The sequence below is a fragment of the Sphaeramia orbicularis genome, chromosome 16 (assembly GCF_902148855.1).
Source record: "Sphaeramia orbicularis chromosome 16, fSphaOr1.1, whole genome shotgun sequence".
Classification (NCBI taxonomy): Eukaryota; Metazoa; Chordata; class Actinopteri; order Kurtiformes; family Apogonidae; genus Sphaeramia; species Sphaeramia orbicularis.
Genome location: NC_043972.1, coordinates 12414139 through 12436880, shown reverse-complemented (window position 1 = coordinate 12436880; position 22742 = coordinate 12414139). Strand labels below are relative to the sequence as shown.

Sequence of the window (22742 nt, the reverse complement as noted above, 5' to 3'; positions counted from 1 at the left end):
ACATAATACACACATAATACACATAGACTACACACAGATTACACACATAATACACACAGATTACACACAGAGTACACACATAATACACATAGAGTACGCACAAATTACCCATAGAGTACACACATAATACACATAGAGTACACACAGAGTACACTCATAATACACACAGAGTACACACATAATATACACAGAGTACGCACAGATTACACACAGTACACACATAATACACACAGAGTACACACATAATACACACAGACTACACACAGAGTACACACAGAGTATGCACAGATTACACACAGAGTACACACAGAGTACCAGGTCCAAGTCTGGACCAGGTCTGAACCAGATCTGGACCAGGTCTGGATCAGGTCTGAACCAAGTCTGAACCAAGTCTGAACCAGGTCTGGAGCAAGTCTGAACCAGGTCTGAACCTGGTCTGAAGCAGATCTGGACCAGGTCTGGACCAGGTCCAGCTTTAAATACGTGCAGATAACACGCCAATTAAAAGTGGCGTGTAATCTGTATGCAATTCATGATATCACATTGCCAGTAGAATCCCAGTTACAGTAGAGTCCCAGTTACAGTAGAATCCCAATAACAGTACAATCCCAGCTACAGTAGAGTCCCAATAACAGTAGAATCCCAGCTACAGTACAGTCCCAGTGACAGTAGAATCTCAATAACAGTAGAGTCCCAGTTACAGTAGAGTCCCAGTAACAGTAGAATCCTAGTTACAGTAGAATCCCAATAATAGTAGAGTCCCAGTTACAGTAGAATCCCAAAAACAGTAGAATCCTAGTTACAGTAGAATCCCAATAATAGTAGAGTCCCAGTTACAGTAGAGTCCCAGTAACAGTAGAATCCTAGTTACAGTAGAATCCCAATAATAGTAGAGTCCCAGTTACAGTAGAATCCCAAAAACAGTAGAATCCTAGTTACAGTAGAATCCCAATAATAGTAGAGTCCCAGTTACAGTAGAGTCCCAGTAACAGTAGAATCCCAGTTACAGTAGAATCCCAGTAACAGTACAGTCCCAGTAACAGAAGAATCCCAGTTACAGTAGTCCCAGTTACAGTAGAATCCCAGTAGACGTTCTTTCTCTCTTGTGTTCTTGGATGTTCCTCTGTTCTTTAATGCTGTTTCAGTCTGTTCTCCTCAGATCTGGATGATAAAACCATCTGTTCCATTGGTCTGAGTTCTACTGTTAATGTGAAGACGAGTCGAAACGACTCAATTATTTCTTTCACAGTAGTTGAGTCATTATCTGTTCCTGTAAGAGGTTCCTCATGTGGTCCACAGAGTTCCTCCAGAGTTCAACGTTTCTCCAGAGATTCACCTGATGAATTCAGCAGAAGGAAAGGAGAGACCAAACATCCAACCATCCTCCCAAAGAAAGAAAGAAAGAAAGAAAGAAAGAAAGAAAGAAAGAAAGAAAGAAAGAAGAGACCAAACATCCAACCATCCTCCCAAAGAAAGAAAGAAAGAAAGAAAGAAAGAAAGAAAGAAAGAAAGAAGAGACCAAACATCTGAGGCAGGTTCTACTGTAGGTCAGTAGTTGGATGGGTATTGTTCCCTTCTGGGGGTCCTTCATTCTGAGGACTGTCTGAGCCGGTATGACTCTAGCATTTATTGTAACGCTCATTCTGAGGTATGGTTCGTGGGCTGCAGTCAGCACCAGGAATCGCCTTCATTTGGGTCTGGGACCGTCCCCCGTCTGGACGGACAGCCAATCGGATCTTTCGGCTCAGCGCCGGGGACATTTGTTTGGGTTCTGCCACTGGACTTCTTAGTTCCATAACCCTCAGGATCTTCTGTGGGTCCAACCTACCTGTGTTAGGTCATCCAACCTCAGCAGTGATGGTGCATTCCCAGAGGCCTTGGTTCTGCAGCTCAACAATCCGACCACGTTCAAACAGACGAAGCTTTGGATCCTTCTCCATCAGGAGGTCATGACAGTGGAATACCTGACACTAAAGGACACTGAATCCACATCTGTGCACACATTTGGTCTGTTAAAGGCTGGGCTCTGAAACTGCTGATGACCACACTAGTTCAGTTTAATTGTTTTCAATAAATTACTCACTCGCATGTTTTTTTGTCTGACTCTCATTTCTTCTTTTTTCATTTTCTTTTTTTTTTTTTTTTTTTTAATTATCTTTTTATTGAACATTATAAAATAAATTCCACATACAGCTGGTACACAATGGCTGAGTTTTTTGTTTTTTCCATCTCTTTCCACTCTCCTCCAAATTTAATATCTTTAAATTAATTATGACAATCAAAAAATAGAAAATATAGGACAAACAAACAAAAACAAAAACAAAAACAAAAATTAAATAAAAATTATATATATATATATATATATATATATATATATATATATATATATATATATATATATATATATATATATATATATATACACACACACATATATATATATATATATATATATATATACATACACACACACACTCACACATACATATATATATACATATACACATACACACATATATATATATACATATATACACACATATACATATACATACATATATATACACATACATACACATATATACATACATACACATACATACACACATACACATACATATACACACATACACATACATACATACATACATATATAAAAACATCCTCATTCTTTTACTTTAAATCAAATTTGGGAATTACCATTCCTTTCCAAGTACAAAAATAAAATTGTGCCCGGGACTTCGTGGTTCTATACCTTCCACCATACATTTTGCCCGATTACACTAACAGGGTTTTACTATGTTACCAGTGCAGGGAATATATTAAACCAAAACAAATATACAAATACAATTAACAAGAAAAAACTAAACCTCTGTAGCTTGAACTAGGGCTTTTTTTTTTTTCCCCCACAATATACATCTCAGATAAAATCAGACCTAATTGGTTTTATGTACTCTAACCAGTTTTCCCATATTCTTTTAAATCTATCCACTTCCAGTCTCAGAGAAAAAGTTAGCTTTTCCATCACATAAATAATGTGTATTACCTCAACCCAGTCCTCAACCTTAGGTACCTCATTCTTCATCCATTTTCTGGTAATTGCTTTTTTGCTTGCAATCAGCATTATTCTATAAATATGTTTGTCCCCAGATCTAGAAAAGTTTATGTCCAGTTTCCCCAGATATAGTACCTCAAATGTACATGGAAGGTCGACCTTCAGTACTTTTTCCATACAATTCTTAAGCTCCTGCCAGTAACTACCAATGAAAGGACAACTCCAGAATACATGGAAATGGTCAGCTTTATCAGCCCCACATAATCTCCAACACTTTGTGTCATGATACTTTGTCTGTGCTGTCTTTTTTCATTTTCAAACTCTACTTAGAACCTTCTGAAGATCCAACAGTGAAAAATGGACATTCATGCAGTTTTTCAGCTGGTCTTAAAATTTTGATCAGGAGTGTATGTATGTATGTATATATGTATGTATGTATGTATGTATATATACATGTATGCATGTGTGTGTGTACAGGGTGGGGAAGCAAAATTTACAATGAATATTTAGTTGTTTTTTCTCAGCAGGCACTACGTCAATTGTTTTGAAACCAAACATATATTGATGTCATAATCATACCTAACTCTATTATCCATACCTTTTCAGAAACTTTTACCCATATGAGTAATCATGAAAGCAAACGTCAAAGAGTGTGTGATTTGCTGAATGCACTCGTCACATCAAAGGAGATTTCAAAAATACTTGGAGTGTCCATAAAGACTGTTTATAATGTAAAGAAGAGAATGACTATGAGCAAAACTATTACGAGAAAGTCTGGAAGATACTATTAAAGAAGAATGGGAGAAGTTGTCACCCGAATATTTGAGGAACACTTGCGCAAGTTTCAGGAAGCGTGTGAAGGCAGTTATTGAGAAAGAAGGAGGACACATAGAATAAAAACATTTTATATTATGTCAGTTTTCTTGTGGCAAATAAATTCTCATGACTTTCAATAAACTAATTGGTCATACACTGTCTTTCAATCCCTGCCTCAAAATGTTGTAAATTTTGCTTCCCCACCCTGTATGTATATATGTATGTATGTACGTACGTATGTATGTATATACACTCAACAAAAATATAAACGCACCACTTTTGTTTTTGCTCCCATTTGTCATGAGCTGAACTCAAAGATCTAAAACTTTTTCTATGTACACAAAAGGCCTATTTCTCTCAAATATTGTTCATAAATTTGTCTAAATCTGTGTTAGTGAGCACTTCTCCTTTGTCCTTTGCTGAGATAATCCATCCACCTCACAGGTGTGGCATATCAAGATGCTGATTAGACAGCAGGATTATTGCACAGGTGTGACTTAGGCTGGCCACAATAAAAGGCCACTCTAAAATGTGCAGTTTTACTGTATTGGGTGGTCCAGGGGGGTCAGAAAACCAGTCAGTATTTGGTGTGACCACCATTTTCCTCGCACAGTCTTCTTCATGAATTCTCTGAAACAGCTTTGGAGATGGCTTACGGTAGAGAAATGAACATTCAATTCACAGGCAAAAGCTCTGGTGGACATTCCTGAAGTCAGCATGCCAATTGCATATTCCCTCAAAACTTGTGACATCTGTGGTATTGTGCTGTGTGATAAAACTGCACATTTTGGAGTGGCCTTTTATTGTGGCCAGCCTAAGGCACACCTGTGCAAAAATCATGCTGTCTAATCAGCATCTTGATATGCCACACCTGTGAGGTGGATGAATTATCTCAGCAAAGAAGAAGTGTTCACTAACACAAATTTAGACAGATTTGTGAACAATATTTGAGAGAAATAAACCTTGTGTGTACACAGAAAAAGTTTTAGATCTTTGAGTTCAGCTCATGACAAATGGGAGCAAAAACAAAAGTGGTGCGTTTATATTTTTGTTGAGTGTATATGTATGTATGTATGTATGTGTGTGTGTGTGTGTGTGTGTGTGTGTATATGTATGTATATTTGTATATATGTAGGAGAAAATGCTGCTGAAGTTCATCTCCACCTTAATTAAACAACCTCATCTCATTTGTGTTTACCCATAATGCACCTGTTGGGTTCTCCACATCAGATGAATTAAATCCAGGTTGATGTTTACGTCAGAGTCTCTGAAACATCTGCTCAACAAACCGTCTCTTTAACCATTGGCTTGAGTCACATCAGCTTCTGAAGCCTCAAACAGCGTCCGTGGAGGTCAGAGGTCAACACCAACCTGTCAGACCTGAGCAGAGGCAGCGGCGTTGGAGATCCAGGTTGGAGGCAGGTCTAGAGGACCCAAGGCCGTCGCCGTCGTGTGCCGGTTTAGTACAACCTTCTAAGATCCTGTTTAAACGTGCAGACGTTTCATTTTTCCAGTTCATCATCATGAAAATGGACAGAGCTGAAAGCAGACTTCAACATTTACAGGGGGGTGGGAGGGTTCAGTCTATGATTGACAGCTGTCATCACCAGTCGCTGATGGGATTCTGTCCCTTTATTCTAACAGGTTCATGTGTCCTATCTGTTCATCTGTTCATCAGTTCATCTGTTCATCAATTCATCAGTTCATCAATTCATCAGTTCATCTGTTCATCAGTTCATCTGTTCATCTGTTCATCAATTCATCAGTTCATCTGTTCATCAGTTCATCTGTTCATCAGTTCATCTGTTCATACAAACCACAGTCGGTTTCTGCTGCTTTTGTTCTTTCTAGTTTCAGCATTTGCAGCTTTAAGTTGAAGTAATAATACTACACTGAAAATACTGACAATACTCCAGACTACTTATTTGGGGGGTGGGGGTGGAAGTGGCAGCCCACCTAGGTCTTAAATCCTCTCCGGGGGGGTCATGTGTCCTAGAACCCTCCGTGCTCAGACTCATGAAGGTGAACCAGCCTTCTATAAGTTCAAACCGAACATGTGGAAATTATTTTTGGTGTGAATTCTAATGATGGACAGTTTGTTTTTCCAAAGCCATGGATAAAGGACGGCCCACGCTGCTCCGCCCACACACTGCCATTCAGACCCACATTTCCTGTTGGCGGTGGTCGAGGGTGAAGGGGGGGGGGGGGAATCACCTGGATCAGCTGACACATTATGAAAGGAAGTGGAGACATCAGCAAATACAGGTGACGTCACCAGGAAACAGGTGATGAAGAACCCAGGAGACGACGAGGATGATGATGACAGTCCCACAGACAATGAAGATCTGCCTCATTTATGTCCTGGAACCATCTCATGGTGTGGACACAGACCATAGACACAGACAGGGGACACAGACAGGAAACACAGACCATAGACACAGACAGGAAACACAGACCATGGACACAGACAGGGGAGTGTCCGTCCACTGTGTCTACTCTGAGGTTTGAAGGAGTCTTTTACCCAGACGTCCTCCTGCTCATCTGTAGGCCTAGGGCGCCCCCTGCTGACCCCAGTGGAAACAGCCCCAGAACTGTTTGGATCCAACAGCTTCGAAACTCATCAGGAGCAGAACTGAACTGTTTTACTGCTGTTGTCTCCTTCCACTGTTGTCCTGCAGGAGGCGCTGTGGTGGATCTTCTGAGTTACTGTCCTGGACTCAAAAGCAAAGGAAGAAGCAGCTGCTTCAGAAAAATGAAGGACAAACACCAGTAAGCAAAACTATGGCAATGCATGCAGCATCATTCCCATAGCAACATATGCAGCATCATTCCCATAGCAACGTATGCAGCATCATTCCCATAGCAACACATGCAGCATCATTCCCATAGCAACGTATGCAGCATCACAGAGTTTGGAGAAGGAGTTCATGTAAACACACACAGTTTCAGAGTTTTAAACCAACACTCTGGAGTTTTTCATCCTTCAGACTCTATGTTCAGGTCATTTTGGTGGAACATCTACTCCAGTAGGTTTAGTTCCACTGTGGTCATGTCTGCAGAGCGTCTGTATGTCCGACACTGACACTAGGACACTTCTGGTTTGGGGTTGGAACCCTGACACTAAAAGAACTACAGAACTGGACTGGTTTAGGACATACTGTAGGTCCTCCCCACACACCTTCAGAAGATGAGGAAGGTCAACAAAGTTAGGAGTGAAGGACAGTAACAGATAAACTAAAGGTCACATGACTGAAGGAGCAAGAAAAGCACAGAGGGTAAGGGTGATGTCCACAGAGACAAAGACAAGACAGACTGAGACGAACAAAATCAGAGGACGGACCAGGGTGTTGGTTTCATCTTTAAACTGTTTGACTCCACTGGTGTTGTTGATGTTGAAATATGAAGGTTTACTTTCATTTTCTCATGTGATAAAGAACATGGACCATTTGTTTGAATACATTTGTAACATGAATATGGAGTTTATTACAGATGGTTAATACTTAGTTACTTTTCCCCCACCTGCAATAGTACAACAGCAGATCAACGCCACATAAGAAAATAAACAGACTTGTCACTATGAGAAAAAAGGCAAATAATATTGAGATAACACCCATAATTTTATGAGAATAAAGTCAGATGCAAAGAGTCATCATTTCCAGAATACAGTCGTACCCACTGGTTCTAAAATGAAGAACTAGAACATTCTGTGAGATTCTACTTTCATTTGGGGTTTACACACAAAGGCCACATACTGAGCCTATTAGCCCCGCCCACCGAATAATTTCAACAATTTTTTTCATTTTTTTTGTTCAAAAAGTCGTTTTCTCCTGAAAATGATCAATATTCAAATGTTTATATGTCACAAACGAATGAAAATAGAATAGAACAGTTTATGGTGTTTTATTCAGAACCTTTAATCAAATAGGAAGTTCAATTCACTTCATGTTTCTATTGTGATTCAATAGTTCAAACATAAAAAAAAAGATATTTTTTGACCACCATTCTCCAGGAGAACCACCCGGAGAACCTCCAGCAGAACCCCCTGGAGAACCTCCAGCAGAACCTCCAGCAGAACCTCCGGTAGAACCTCCAGTAGAACCTAAGTGCTCCTCCTTCAGACTCCTGTGGGAACAGTCATCACATCCATCACCCTGTGTTTCTGAAGTGCATGTGAGTCTGGCTCCGCCTCCACAACAGAACTGTGACGTGTCTGGTTCTTCAGTGACGTAACAGCCGGATGGAACGTGTCATGACCGTCATCAGACATGAGTCAGATTCAGACCCAGATGTGACAGTGTCCTGGTTCCGATGAGTTCTGTTCAGACATTCATGTGGGTCTGTTTAAGGTTCTCCTCTATAACTGTGCAGGAGCAGGTTTTGACCAGCAGATGGTGCTGTGGAGTCAACACCAGACTGCGACCAATGGGAGGAGAAGACAGCGGGTGGTCAGACACAGGAGGAGGAGCTCAGAGTTCCAGGATGGAGTCCTCCTGGACCAGAACCACGTTCAGAGTCCGAACTTTACTTCACTGAGTTCTGATGTGAAATAACAGATGGATGTGGTTGAGAAGAAAACCTGTGTTTTCTATTGATTGAGTGGAGGGTGTTCTAGGTGGAGGGGTTCTGGGTGGAGGGGGTTCTAGGGTGGAGGGGTTTCTGGGTGGAGGGTGTTCTAGGTGGAGGGGCCCTGGGTGGAGGGGGTTCTGGGTGGAGGAGGTTCTGGGTGTTCTTTACCTGTACTAACACCAGGGTTAGGGTTAGAGGACACGCCACTTCCCCAGGCTGGAATATAAAGACATTCAATATGAAGTTAGAACATTTTATGCCTGGATTATTATTGTGTCCAAACAGTTTATTCACAGATACAGATTCATGTAGAACCTGAGGTTATACGAACGAGTTAATGAACTTAAAAAAAAAAAAACACTGAAATGAGTCCAAACCAAACACACTGACTCCTGATTAAAGAGTTACAGGATGGAGATGAAAGAGCAGTTCAGTCTGATGAACATGAGGGTGAAGAAGAGGATGAAGATGAGGGTGGGCGGGGTTTAGGCTCAGATGGGTTGGATCGTATTTCAGTGTTTTCTGTTTCTCTAAACCACAGCACAGGTTCAAATCAGTTCCTGTTTTAAGAGGAACCGGTTCATGGAGCTCCTCCCACAACGCCCCCCCCCACCCCCCCCACACACACACGCGCGCGCACACAACGGTGTCTTCATGTCTTCTACTGTGTAATTTTCCACCGTTGAGTAAAAGGCGGAGATGACGACACACAGGAATTTCCCATGGTCCTCTACGGTACGCATCCTCCATCACGTAGCCCCGTCTGATAGAACAGAACAGAATAGAAAAGAACAGAAAAGAATAGAACAAAATAGAGTAGAACAGAACAGAATAGAATAGAATAGAAAAGAAAAAACAGAATAGAATAGAATAGAATAGAAATGAAAAGAATAGAATAAAATAGAACAGAATAGAAAAGAATAGCATAGAACAGAATAGAAAAAATAGAACAGAATAGAATAGAAAAGAAAATAATAGAATTGAATAGAAACCAAAAGAATACAATAAATAGAACTGAACAGAAAAGATTAGAATAGAATTGAATATAATAGAACAGATTAGAATAGAAAAAAATAGAATAGAACAGAGTAGATTAAAATAGAATAGAATAGAATAGAATAGAATAGAATAGAATAGATTGTTTGCAGACACGGAATTGGTAGAAGAGCCTGTCTCCATGGAAACGTGTCATATATGGTTTTGTTACGTAACAGTGCGGCATCCATCCATGTTCACATGTGTCCATAGACGGTCTGGTGCACTGACCCGGGTCCAGGAGGACTCTGTGGTCCTGGACCGTCCTGGATCCATTCAGACCCGGATCTGCATCAAACCCACATCACATACAGGGTCAAAGGTCAAGGAAAGGAAAGTTCCATGAAACACTGAAATAAATCCAGATCCAGATCCTGGACTCTGTAGACCTGGTCCCTGATGAGTCTCATAAATTAGCGACATAATAGATGATGAAAACCTGCAAAGACCGGATAAACCCGGACTGTTTCTAGGTCTAATGGAAGAATCCAAGTGTTTTCTTGTTGCTTTAATTCTTTTCATGTGAATCTTAATGTAAACTGTTAAACCAAACTGATGATGCATTCACGTGTTTCTGTCACAGACGAAAAAACGCCTCATCATTCCTCTGTCCGACACCGGGTCCGGGTCTCAGTCCCGGTCCCGGTGGTTGCCATGGTACCACTGAGCCGTGACCAGGTCCTCGTCTCAAATGGATCCGTGCGGAGGGTTGCGGTGACGTCACGTCGCCACGGTGACCGCCTGAGGGAGGCACGTGTCCGCTATAAAAGCGGAAGGCGGGTCCGTGGAGCGCGCACACAGACTCAGGACGCATCTGCAGAAAGGTAAGACCCTGAGCGGCCCGGACCCGGTCCACTCGGTCCTGATGTTATGGGTTAAATCGATTTGAGTTAAACCGACCCCGTTCAGAACCAGGATCCGCGGGTCCTGGATCTGAACCGGATCCTTCAGTCCTGAACCGGATACTTCGTCCTTAACGTCACAGTTCGACCCTGATCCGGTCGTTAATGTGGACTGTGAGGTCCGACCGGGTCCAGATAGGTCCGGGACGGCCTGGATCGGTCCGGATCGGTCTGGATGTCGTGTCGGTGCCGTAATTCGTTTGACCGATCTGCGCAGGCGCATAAAGTGGCGCAGTGACAGCGGAGGATAGGATTAGGATCAGGTCCTGGATCTGAAACTGGGCCCTGACTCTGTCCACTCTGGTTCTGCACTCTGACACGGACCAGTTTGGTTCTGGGCTCTGACACGGTCAAGACCTGTTCAGGGTCCAGGATGCGGCCCGGTCTCAGGTGGGTTGTGTAACCCGGGTCCGGGTCATCATGGACCCAGTCCACGTCCAGTCCAAACCCGTTCCGGTCACTGATCCGCATCAGGGATCAGGTGTTAAACGGACCCCTTTCAGATGGGTTCTTTCGTAGTCCACATCGGGTCCTGCATCAATGCGGAAGTGGATTCGCATCCATGTTACGTAACCCCCCTAGTTCGGATCGGACCGATTTGAACACATTATGACGTCAGGACGGTCCGGACCCGCGGTCCGGGTTCCGAGGGGGTCCTGGATGAGACCTGCAGATGAAGCCGTGGACCCGGACCAGTGGATCCGGTCCAACCACGCAGGTTGGACCGGATGATGGTCTACGTGCCGCCCGCGGTGTCCGTGATGAAGTCTGGATCTGAAGGATGAACCGGACTGTGCTGGACCCGGTGATGTAAGAACCGGTACAGTCCGGTTTGAGGTGTGGACCAGGGAGGACAGGATGTCCTCGGATGAAGGACACACCGCAGCATTCTGCCGCAGTTTGATCCGGACTCCGTAGACCTGTTGATGTCACATTAGGCCTCTGAGATCCAGGATCTGGAGAACATGGTGTTGAGGGGGGGAGGGGGCATGTAGGTCTGATGTGGTCTCTGCAGGTCTAACTTGGTCTCTGCATCTCTGCAGGTCTGATCTGGTCTCTGTATGTCTGGAGGGTGTCATGTGGTATATGCGGGTCTGATGTGGTCTCTGTAGGTCCGGAGGATGTCATGTGGTCTATGCGGGTCTGATGTGGTCTCTGTAAGTCCGGAGGATGTCATGTGGTCTATGCGGGTCTGATGTGGTCTCTGTAGGTCTGGAGGATTTCATGCAGTCTCTGCAGGTTTAAGTTGGTCTCTGCATCTCTGTAGGTCTGATCTGGTCTCTGTATGTCTGGAGGGTGTCATGTGGTCTTTGTAGGTCTCTGCAGGTCTGATGGGGTCTCTGCAGGTCTGGTGGGGTCTCTACAGGTCTGATAGGGTCTCTGCAGGTCTGGTAGGTCCAGATACAGTCATGTGAGGCCTGGTCTCTGATGAAGGTCATGTTTCCAGCTGATGAAGGTCAGAGTCTGGATCTGTGGACAGATGAGGATCATGTGATGGTTCTGGTTCTGGTCCTGGTCATCCTCCTCTTTCAGTTAACTTTGGGAGCTGGTCACATGACATAGGTCGCCCTCTGAAGGTTAGTATAGATTAGCATGATGCTAAAGCTAACAGAGCTGATGAGGTTCATGAACAGATTCATTGAATCAATAGTGTGACCTTCATTCAACTGGAAACTAGAAACTAACCAGGACCCAGGGTAACCATGGTTACCATGGTAACCCCCTCCCCTTCAGCCCTCACTGGTGTCTACATGAGTTGGTTCCCTCGTGGGGGGGCGGGTTCTGTGCTTCCTGTCGTCGTTTCATACAGGATGTGCGTTAAACCTCAGAGTGACTCAGCACAACGTGGTCAGGCTGAACCAGGTTCAGGATCCAGACCCAGATTCAGGATCCAGACCCAGATTCAGGATCCAGACCCAGATGAGTCCTGAACTATGATGAACCCTGACACTGTGATGCTGTTCTGAGTCTGATCTGTTCAAATACAGACTGTAAAGCTGAACCGTAGACTGATGGGGGGCGGGGCAGATGGGTCATGTGACTGCTGACACCAGCTCAATCATCCGTCCGGTCATCTAGTCCGACGTCCTCTGCAGAGTCACATGACACTGATACTGAATCTGAGCAGCTCCATGCTGATTAATTGATGAGTGTCTGTTTGGACCTGCATCCACCATTTTGAGTCAAACGTGAATAAAAACTGAGTCTGGGTCCATCTGAGTTTAAAGCCATGGATCCACTGTCAAACACTGGACATTTAAGATGAGACAAACACTGGACATTTAGGATGAGGGGGGGGGGGGCTGAGGACATGATGAGCACAGGCAGAATTCTAATTCTGTTCCAGTTGGAGGACACACTCAGAGTTGGACTGTGTGTCCCCGTTTTCTGCAGAAGATTCATGATAGTTTGAGGTCTGATGTGAGACTGGATCTGATTGGACGGTGTCCCTGGCCTCCAGCCAGTCAGCTCTCTGCAATGGAAAATCACCCAGACCAACAGAGAGGGAAGAGGAATGTTATGTATAAGCAACGGTAGCCAAACAAAGAGGAAGGAGAGTGGCTTCAAGGCAGGGGGAGTGGCCTGGAGGCGATAGAGGAAGGTCAAAGCAGCGTCTTCCTGCCAAACGTCCTGTAGATGAATGAATCCAAGAAAAGGAGAAACATCAGACCTTTGGTTCAGCAGGTTCAAACGTTGGTCCATACACAGAGGCGGGGTCTGTGAGCCACATCTGAACCAACTGGAATGAATGACCAGTCAGTTTGTCCAAACAGACATGAAACGTCTCTGCTCTGGTTCACTGGGTTCGACTCAGCCCCTCCCCCTCGCCTTACACCCCCCCCCTTGGTAAAACTCTTTTGTGATGGAAATCTGGGTCGCGGCTTGACTGGGGGGGGGGGGTAAATAGGGGTAACCAGACTGACAAAGACCAGCGAGGACGGATGGAGACACACACAGAGGGAGGGAGGTGAATTCTACTGGTTAGGGGTTTTTATGGGGTGGGGGGCATATGTGGAAATGAGGACAGATTGGGGGGACTGAACCACAACAATTAAACAGAGAGAGAAGCGATGGGCCCACTGGCCATGCCCACACCTGACATCACAGCACCAGCATCACAGAATGTTTAGACGTAAAACCTCTTGGGGGGGTCACTGTAGTTCCCCCTCTGGCCACCGGGGGAACTGACTGTCCCTTTAATCTGTCCATGATTTATTTTCCTGTAATGCATCAGGTGACTGACTTGCCCCTCCCCTTTTTCTAACCAATTGGACAAGTCAAACTGTAATGGCGTCATCTGTGAAGTCAGAGGAAATGAAACCAACATCTGGGAAGGAGACATAAAGACAGAGGACAGGAGGAGTCCTCAGAGCCAGGGGTGGAGCCAGGATAGGCCGTCCTCCGTTTATGACGTTAGTGACAGTGGTTGGATAGAGACGGAGATGGTCTGCAGGTCTACACACATCTGTCTATGTGGACGTGGCTGGAGGTGTGTCCCTGAGGACGTGGCTGGAGGCATGTCCCTGAGGACATGTGCTGATTCCCAGAGCGGCTCTGATTGGTCGACAGGGCTGGACTCTAAACAGTTGCGTGTCGTTCAAGTGCATACTGAAGATGTGAGGGAAGTCTAGTTTCCAGATCTCAGTTCAGCTGAGTCTCCGTCCTCATGTCGTTAGGTCTTTGCCCATTTTCGTCCAGCCTCAGTGGTCATGTGATTCCGGTGTCATCCATCAGACGTATGTGAAGAAACCAGGAAAAAGTTTAGGAAAAACCAGTGAATGTGGGGATGAAGAAAGTTGAAACAATTAATAGAATCCACAGAACGAAGGCTGAGGATGGGGACAAGTCCAAAGAACCCGATGGACAGAAGAGTGGGACTGCTGTCCGTTCACTCCTTGTCTGAATAAACACATATATTGAATAATCTGTGGTCTATCTTTGTTCTAAAAGGCCTGTGACCTCTGACCTCAGAGGACTGTGTGTGTTTGTGTTCATGCACTGTGATTTTTGGGACTCATCAATAAGTCCCTGAAGTTGAAGTTTGTCCATGTCTCCAGGTGTCTTCTTGGATGTCTATTGTTGTGGTTGGTCCACTGTTGGCCATCAGATTTGTCCTAATCTGGTCGTCCCCTCAGCCTATTTAAAGAACTCCCACAATGCATTTCACCAGACTGACAGCTTGTCATTCCTGTGCAGCAGATAAGGAGATTACAGCATTCTAAAGAGACAACCACCCACATCCAAGGACACAGTGGCGCCCTGGCACCGGCAGATTTAGCTCATGTAGCTGAACATGATTCTGTTGAACAGAACCGGCCCGTGGTCAGTCACATGACTCCATCCAGTTTTCATGAATAGTCCGACCACACACCTGCTCAGTTCAGCACAAGCAGGTTCTGGTTCAGGTTGGACCTGGTTTAAGGTGTGGTTTATTACACACAATGTGTGTTAGTTGTGTTGTGTCAGTTGTTGCATTCCTTCCTCCACTCTTGTCTCTTAAACATGTCTCTGCCTGATGCAACACATTGTGATGAAATTATTTTCACTGTGAGATGAACAGAACCTCACCCTGTCAGGTATCTGACCAACACCGCTTTAGAACTACCTGAACCCGACCAACACTGCTTTAGAACCACCAGAACTCAACCAACACCACCGCTTTAGAACCACCAGAACCCGACCAACACTGCTTTAGAACCACCTGAACCCGACCAACACCGCTTTAGAACCACCTGAACCCAACCAACACCGCTTTAGAACCACCGGAACCCGACCAACACTGCTTTAGAACCACGTGAACCTGACCAACACCAGGCTTTGGACTAGTTCTGTTCCTTTTCCATTGACTCAGGTTCTGAGTTCTTAAATGGTTTACACATGGGTATGAAAGTACAGATCCAGTCCGAGCCAAACGGGTCACCTGATCCAGGTACTTGGGCCACGCCTCCTGTTGTCAGGTGTCCTCTGGAATGTCCAACCCAGGCTCCTTATTGGACCCAGTGTTGAACAGAACCGTCTTCAGCAGAACTTCATCAGCTCAGAGGAGCTTCTTCTTCATGTGTCTGTGTTTTTGTGTTGTCCTCCAGGTAACAGGTGTGAACCTCCAGAGCAGCAGCAGAAATGCCAGACCTTCAGGTTGGAATCAACGGGTGAGTTAGAACCAGCAGCACACACAACCTCCACTAGAACATAGAGAACCCTGTTTAAAGAACACAGAACCACCAACCAACACTTGCCGTTACCCATCAGTCAGTGGAACACACTCAAGCTGGAGCTGAAGCAGAAACACCACAGCACCGTTTAGAAAAATAAACTCCAGATCCAGATTCTTTCCCGTTGTTTCAGATGAATGCACCAGTTTGTGAACAGTGAAACCAAAAAAAGAAAAATAATTTAGCCCAAAGAACCTTCCAGAACATTTTACATTTAGTTTGTGCCATTTTGCAACATGTGCCAAGCACATAAACTAACATGTAACATCTGTGCTTGTGCTAGGAAAATGAAAGATACAACCACTGTGGCTACATTAGTAGAAATGAGTGTAGCCACAAAAAGCCACAGTTAGTCTGGGTCCCTGCGTGGACCATGGCGATGAGCATAGCTCCCCCGGGAAATTTTGGGAAAAATGAAGTCTTTTTCCTGCATTCTGGTGCATTTTGAGCTTAAAAATATGTTCAATCTGGCTTCAGTTTCATACAAAAAAAAATCATAAAAAATTAACTTAAGTCAGCATTTTCATCTCAACTATTTTTATTTCTAATCTAATGTATAACAAAACAATAAATGATAGACTTATAAATACAATTATTCTGACCACTGATGTTCATGAAATTTAATGAGATTCAATATAAAATAAATTTACCAGTGAGACACCTCTGAGTATGATACCATACATTAGGGATGCACCGATACCTCTTTTTTCCAGACTGAGTATGAGTACTTACTTTTGAGTACTTGCCGATACCAAGTACCGATAGTAGTACTTAATAATCCCATTCCAGGTCTTAGTTCCTTTTGTAAACGTGCTTTATTGTCGTTGTCATTAGTCTGACTGGAACAAAGTGCTGCTACTGACATTTAATGTGTTGGAATGAGCGTTTCTCAATTAATCCACCAGGGGGCGCCGCTCTGAATTAACCATACAGGACAAATACTACGAAGAAGGGTAAAGTTTTTTGAGAAGAAGAAAGTCAGTAATAACAAACATGGAGACGACAGAGGCAACACTAATGTGATACTAATATTGTAGCGTTTTCGCTGGTAAGGTTTAAAAGCGAAGATTCAGCAGGTAGAGAAAAGCTAATGAGCCATAAGTTTGGTTTTCACTGGTGGCGGTCTGCACCGCTCCGTACCCCTCTGTCTGTGCCGTGTGAATTTGTAAAAAATCGGAAACGTTCGGGTGAGTTCGATCGCTCTCGGCAGTGCTCATAAGTAGTGGAGACCGTATTTGTTATTTTCCTTGGTTATCGCTCGGAGATTTTCGATCAGAGATGTAAGTTGGTTGATTTTACTAAAAAATACCTTCGCCACTGTGGCTACACGGGTTGAAAACAACTTCGCCAACCAGGAAAATGCATCGCCAATAGCGATGTGGCGATAGGGTAGTGCAAGCCTAGATGTAAAGAACAACAGTCTGATGAGGTCAGTGTTGAACATAAAAACTAAACTGTACTTGGTTTTAGAGGCAGTTTTAAATGAACAGGAAAGTAAATATACACACACACACACAGAACAAATATCAGTGAAGAAATGTGTATTTCCAATACTCAGGTTTAAGAACGGGTTTAAGAACAGGGGTCTGTAGATCTGGTTTGAACTGGTCCTCAGTGTACTGGTGGTCTTGTTTGAACTGGTTTTTACTGGGTTTTTACTGGTTTGAACTGGTTTTTACTGGTCCTCTGTACCAGAACAGCCTTCATCGCCTCAGATTTACCTCAGGTTTTCGTGATTGCTGTCGTTAAATACAGGACTGTCATGCTCTGATGCAGATGCTGGAGTCCAGATAGAAGCTTCCGAACCCAAAGTATTTTACACAGAAAGCAGTTCCCAAACTGTACAATGAGACCAAAACCAAAGTAGTGGAATCAGTGAAGAGAACGTGTTGGAGAACTGCGTAATGTGACCCATGCTTTAATGGTGGACAGTGAAATCTGGAGTTTGTTGCAGGATTTAGTTTGGATGTCTTCATTTATTCTGACTGAATAAACTAGGTTTGTGTGGGTTCACATAGAATCAGCTGTTTTCTACAGAAGCGGGGGGGGGGGGGGGGGGGGGGGGGGGGGGGCTAAATAAGCAAATGTGTAAATATATATATTTTGTATCAGACTAATACAGAAATCTGTGAAAACCACATTGATTGAAATAAGTCTTTTTAAGTTTTTTGGTTCTGTTCATAGATACATATGTGGGCTTTTGTTGAAAAGTCATGCTTTTGCAGGAACTGGAACCTGTATTTGTGAATAAGAGCAGCTGCTGTTTCTTCCACTGCTCCTGTTTTTCCTGTTGGATCATTCAGGGTCACTTTGACTCAAATAAAAACACTGACCTCATGAAAACATGTACGTCACTCCAGTTCTTATGACATATGGAGTGCTATACAGTTTCATTCTTTCGTATGTTATTCAACGTTATTTTATCATGTGTCACTTTTGTCACATGACCCTGACCCTCAGTGTGTGGTGTTTGAACATACAGGCTTAAAGCTGACAATGTGTCCAGATAACACACTAAAGTGGTGTGTATATTTACACTATTTCATGATATCACATTGCAAATAACAGATAATGGAAGTAAATTTGTTTCATTACTTGGATTTATGGAAACTGTCAAATATGCCTCATTTAAAAATATGAAGGGGGAGAGAGGGACAAAAAAGAGGGAGAAAAAAAAGTCCTGAGTGGGGAAAAAGATGCATCAAAAATCATAATAATCCTTAATTGTTGATGAATGGAATGGGACCACCTTAGATGTGTCCTCCTCTGTCCTGTCAAAGGGGGTTTTGTTGGATTCTTGACTCGTTCTTTAAATATCTCTCAGTCTTTGGTTATTTTGGTAAATGTGTCATGTGGACGCCCCTTTTTTCTTTAACCCCTCCCTCTCTGTTGCTTGTGCAGCTTCGGTCGCATTGGCCGCCTGGTTCTGAGGGCGTGTCTTCAGAAGGGCATCAAGGTGGTGGCAATCAACGACCCCTTCATCGACCTGCCCTACATGGTAAAGAAACAGAAACACAACGGGTCACTCAAACATGAACCCACCATTAACCAAATGCACTAATGCCCCGCCCCCATAGGTCTACATGTTCAAGTATGACTCCACCCACGGCCGCTACAAAGGCGAGGTCCATCACGACGGAAATAAACTCATCATTGACGGCAACTCCATCTCCGTCTTTCAGTGGTAAGAGGACGGTGTCCATGTTCATGACGTGATGTCAAACTAATTAACCAATCATCAGTGATGGGTGAAGGAGTTCAAAGGTCACCAGACGTTGGCTCCTCAGTGGACGGTGACGTCATAGTTTAGGACACTGTCATAAAGGTCTTTCCTGAGTGTGTCCTGTATTAATAAACCTCCTCAGATACTTGTCTGCTGCAGTTGGATTGTTTTCAGAACCAGAAGCTCTTTAATAACGGTGGCATTTCATTGGCTCACACTGACGTTGTTATTGTTGTCGATGACAGTATGAAACCAGCTGAAATCCCCTGGGGCGACAGTGGAGCCAAGTACGTGGTTGAGTCCACCGGCGTCTTCCTCAGCCTGGAGAAGGCCAATGTATGTACCCTATACCCAGTACCCAGTAGTCCATAACCTGTACCCTATACCCAGTACCCAGCAGTCCATAACCTGTACCCTATACCCAGTACCCAGCAGTCCATAACCTGTACAGTCCATAACCTGTACCCTATACCCAGTACCCAGCAGTCCATAACCTGTACCTCATACCCAATACCTTGTAACTTATATCCAGTGACCTTTATCCAGTACATAGTACCCTGTACTCAGCATCCCATACCCTTTACTCTGTATTTTGTACCCCATACTCCATACCTTGTACTAGGGCTGTGCAATTAATCGAAATTCAATTACGATTTCGATTATTAGACGCAACGATTACAAAAATTATGTAATCGAGAAAAAACGATTATTAATTTTGAGTTGTTTTAATTCACGCGCACGCAAGCTCCCATGAGCTGCTCTGCCCCGCCCCCCTCTAAGCTACAGCTGCCAGCTAGCCGGCAGGTCCACCCCAAGAGGAAAGTTGTACCTAGTGGTCTGGAAAAATAGCAGGAGAATCACAGCAGAAGTGCTTGGTAAACAAAAAAGGCAAGTCAAATTCAATTGTATGGAATCACTTTGGGTTTGATGAAGAAGACGAAGGGCAAAAACACATCAAGTGCAAAAAGTGTTTTGTAGTTGTGTCTGCCAACAAAACAAACCTTTTTAACCATCTAAAGTTTAACCACCGCCACTGTTATCATAATCTTATGAAAAACTAAAACGCATAAAACAACTTCGTCCGCAATGCAATCTTCAGTTTCCGAATCTCTTTACGCTGCAACTCCCATATTAACCTAACCCTAACCTGTATAACCCTGGCGTACGTATTCTAGATGGCTGATGTATACAGAAGGCCTTAACTGAAACCTCACGGCACGCCACTGAATTTACTATGTTTCATACTACATTGAACATACTTAAATTTATAATTTGCACTTTACGTGAGCTTTTTTTTTTTTTTTTTTTTTTTTTTTAATTGCTACAGTTCTATGGCAAGTCTATAGCAGTTTAATTACAGTGCACTATTTATTTACAAAAGGAAACATACTTGAATTTACAGTACACTTATTTGCTTTCAAAGATTTTTTTGTTTCGTACAAAAGTGAACATACTTTGTTTTAGTGGTTAAAAGCTTTATTTATGTTTAAAGAGTATATTTTACATTGTTTTGCAAGAAAAAAAATAAACGACTTTAAGGTTAACAAATAATCGGTTTTAATAATCGTGATTTCAATTATTGCTAAAATAATCGTGATTTTTTTTTTTTTTTTTTTCTATAATCGAGCAGCCCTACCTTGTACCATGTACCCTGTATCATGTACCTTTACTGTATGAATTTAGTTTAAACTTATGTCTCTCTTATGATGCTCAGGCTCACCTTGAGGGCGGAGCTCAGCGTGTGGTCGTATCCGCCCCCTCACCTGATGCACCGATGTTTGTCATGGGAGTCAACGAGGAGAAGTATGACCCATCCTCCATGAGAATCGTCAGGTACGTCCCCCCCCCCCCCCCCACCATCTGTGATATGCTCATGTTTGTGTCCCCATCAGTAGAACCTCTGATCTCCACCTGTCTCCAACAGTAACGCCTCCTGCACCACCAACTGCCTGGCACCACTGGCCAAAGTCATCCACGATAGCTTTGGCATCGAGGAGGCTCTGATGGTGAGTCGCCGTCGGCCTCGGTCGTCGCTCCTGGTTTGGATCCATTTCTTACGTTTCTACTCTGTTCCGTAGACTACAGTCCACGCCTACACTGCCACTCAGAAGACGGTGGATGGCCCCAGTGCGAAGGCCTGGCGTGATGGCCGCTGCGCTGCCCAGAACATCATCCCCGCCTCTACCGGCGCTGCCAAGGCAGTTGGAAAGGTCATCCCCGACCTCAACGGGTGAGGAGATGCACGCCCACCTGTAATGAGACAAACGGAACAGAAAACTGAGTACCTGGAGTAGAGTAAGAGTAGATTAAGAGTAGAGTGTGAACTCTTGTCTGAACCGGTCCAAACCTGAAGTAGAACCTGCTTCTTCATCCTTCTCTTTCGCTGTCATAATCGCAGATGACTGCTTCGTCTCTGATGTTTAAACATCTGATGTCAATTTTCTCTATGTGGTGTTTGTTGGTATGTGGCATCAGGCCCAGACTCATACGTTGGTTCTGTGTTGGTTCTTATAGGAAGCTGACAGGCATGGCGTTCCGTGTGCCTGTGGCCGACGTGTCGGTGGTGGACCTGACGTGCCGTCTGTCCAAACCTGCGTCTTACAGCGAGATCAAGGAGGCGGTGAAGAAGGCGGCGCACGGACCGCTGCAAGGCGTTCTGGGATACACCGAGGACCAGGTACAGCTGACGGACCCAGGAATTAGACAGAGCCGTGGGGGGGTGGAGCTGCATAGATGGAGTCCTGGGGGGGTGGAGCTGCAGTGGGGGGGGGGGGGGGGTATGGGTGGTTGAACCTGTCTTCTCTGTCCTGTAGGTGGTGTATGTGTGGGGGGGTCATATGGGTGGTTGAACCTGTCTTCTCTGTCCTGTAGGTGGTGTATGTGTGGGGGGGTCATATGGGTGGTTGAACCTGTCTTCTCTGTCCTGTAGGTGGTGTATGTGTGGGGGGGTCATATGGGTGGTTGAACCTGTCTTCTCTGTCCTGTAGGTGGTGTATGTGTGGGGGGGGGTCATATGGGAGGGATTGTATGGGTGGTTGAACCTGACTATCTGTCCTGTAGGTGGTGTCCTCTGACTTCATCGGTGACACACATTCCTCCATCTTTGACGCCGGTGCTGGCATCTCCCTCAACGATAACTTTGTGAAGCTCATTTCCTGGTTGGTATCGATGCGTTTCCGTTTTACTGACTCAGATCAATCTGTGTCTGATCGGTTTATTGATCGTTGATGGTCGTCTTTTCTGTTTCCAGGTATGACAATGAGTTCGGCTACAGCCACCGCGTGGCCGACCTGATGCTTTACATGTACGCCCAGGAGTAGAAGGCAGGAAGGGACCGTCCCCATCATTCCACACAGAACACCCGCCCTCCCCTTAGCATCGCAGTCATAGCTCTACCGTTGGTAGCAGCAGTGTTGGAGTGTCCTGAGTTAATCTGTCCTTTCCTTTATCAATGAGACGGTCAGTGACAGTATTTGTGTCTGTGTGCCCCCTCTCACCCCCTCACCCCCCCACTGCCACTGTAGATGTGTCGTTATGGCTAGTCCATTGGTAACTACTGTATCCATGTTCCTGTTGGTGTGTTCAAAGGCTTATGACCAGTGGGAGGAGGAGCTACTGAAACTCTGCCTACAAGAAACAAAATTAAAATAAAAGATGAAAACCTCCAGATGCGATTGTGTCCTTTATCTGTCCTGTCTGTTTCTTACCTGTCCTCTGTCTGTCATGTTCTCTAAACATCTACAGTTTCAACCAATAAGAAACAAAAATGACCGAAAAGATACCACTAAATGAGTCACTGACAGTTGAACACATTCATGTTTAATTAAAGGTTCAGTTTTACACAGATCGAACAAAGATCATATGGATATTTATCAATGAATGTATCCTGGATCTGGTCTTCTGTGGTCCTGGTCTCCTGTAGTCCTGGTCTT

At 44.2% G+C, this 22742-nt stretch overlaps 1 protein-coding gene across 1 annotated transcript; it reads left to right on the top strand.

Moving 5' to 3' along the window:
- The first annotated feature begins 10203 nt into the window (after positions 1-10203).
- gapdhs (glyceraldehyde-3-phosphate dehydrogenase, spermatogenic) lies at positions 10204-22477 on the top strand. The gene is made up of 11 exons (XM_030158921.1): positions 10204-10296; positions 15462-15524; positions 18489-18585; positions 18665-18771; positions 19056-19146; positions 20525-20643; positions 20735-20816; positions 20889-21040; positions 21325-21487; positions 21871-21968; positions 22061-22477. The coding sequence occupies exons 2-11, from the start codon at positions 15496-15498 to the stop codon at positions 22128-22130; spliced, it is 1008 nt and encodes a 335-aa protein (XP_030014781.1). The 5' UTR covers positions 10204-10296; positions 15462-15495; the 3' UTR covers positions 22131-22477.
- Positions 22478-22742: the final 265 nt, after the last annotated feature.

Bases quoted from the DNA above. Each gene is read 5' to 3' on its own strand.
- gapdhs (XM_030158921.1), top strand. From the start codon at position 15,496: ATGCCAGACCTTCAGGTTGGAATCAACGG. The intron at 18,586-18,664 runs GTAAAGAAACAG...CCGCCCCCATAG, and splicing joins TCATCGACCTGCCCTACATG to GTCTACATGTTCAAGTATGA. The intron at 21,969-22,060 runs GTTGGTATCGAT...TTCTGTTTCCAG, and splicing joins TTTGTGAAGCTCATTTCCTG to GTATGACAATGAGTTCGGCT.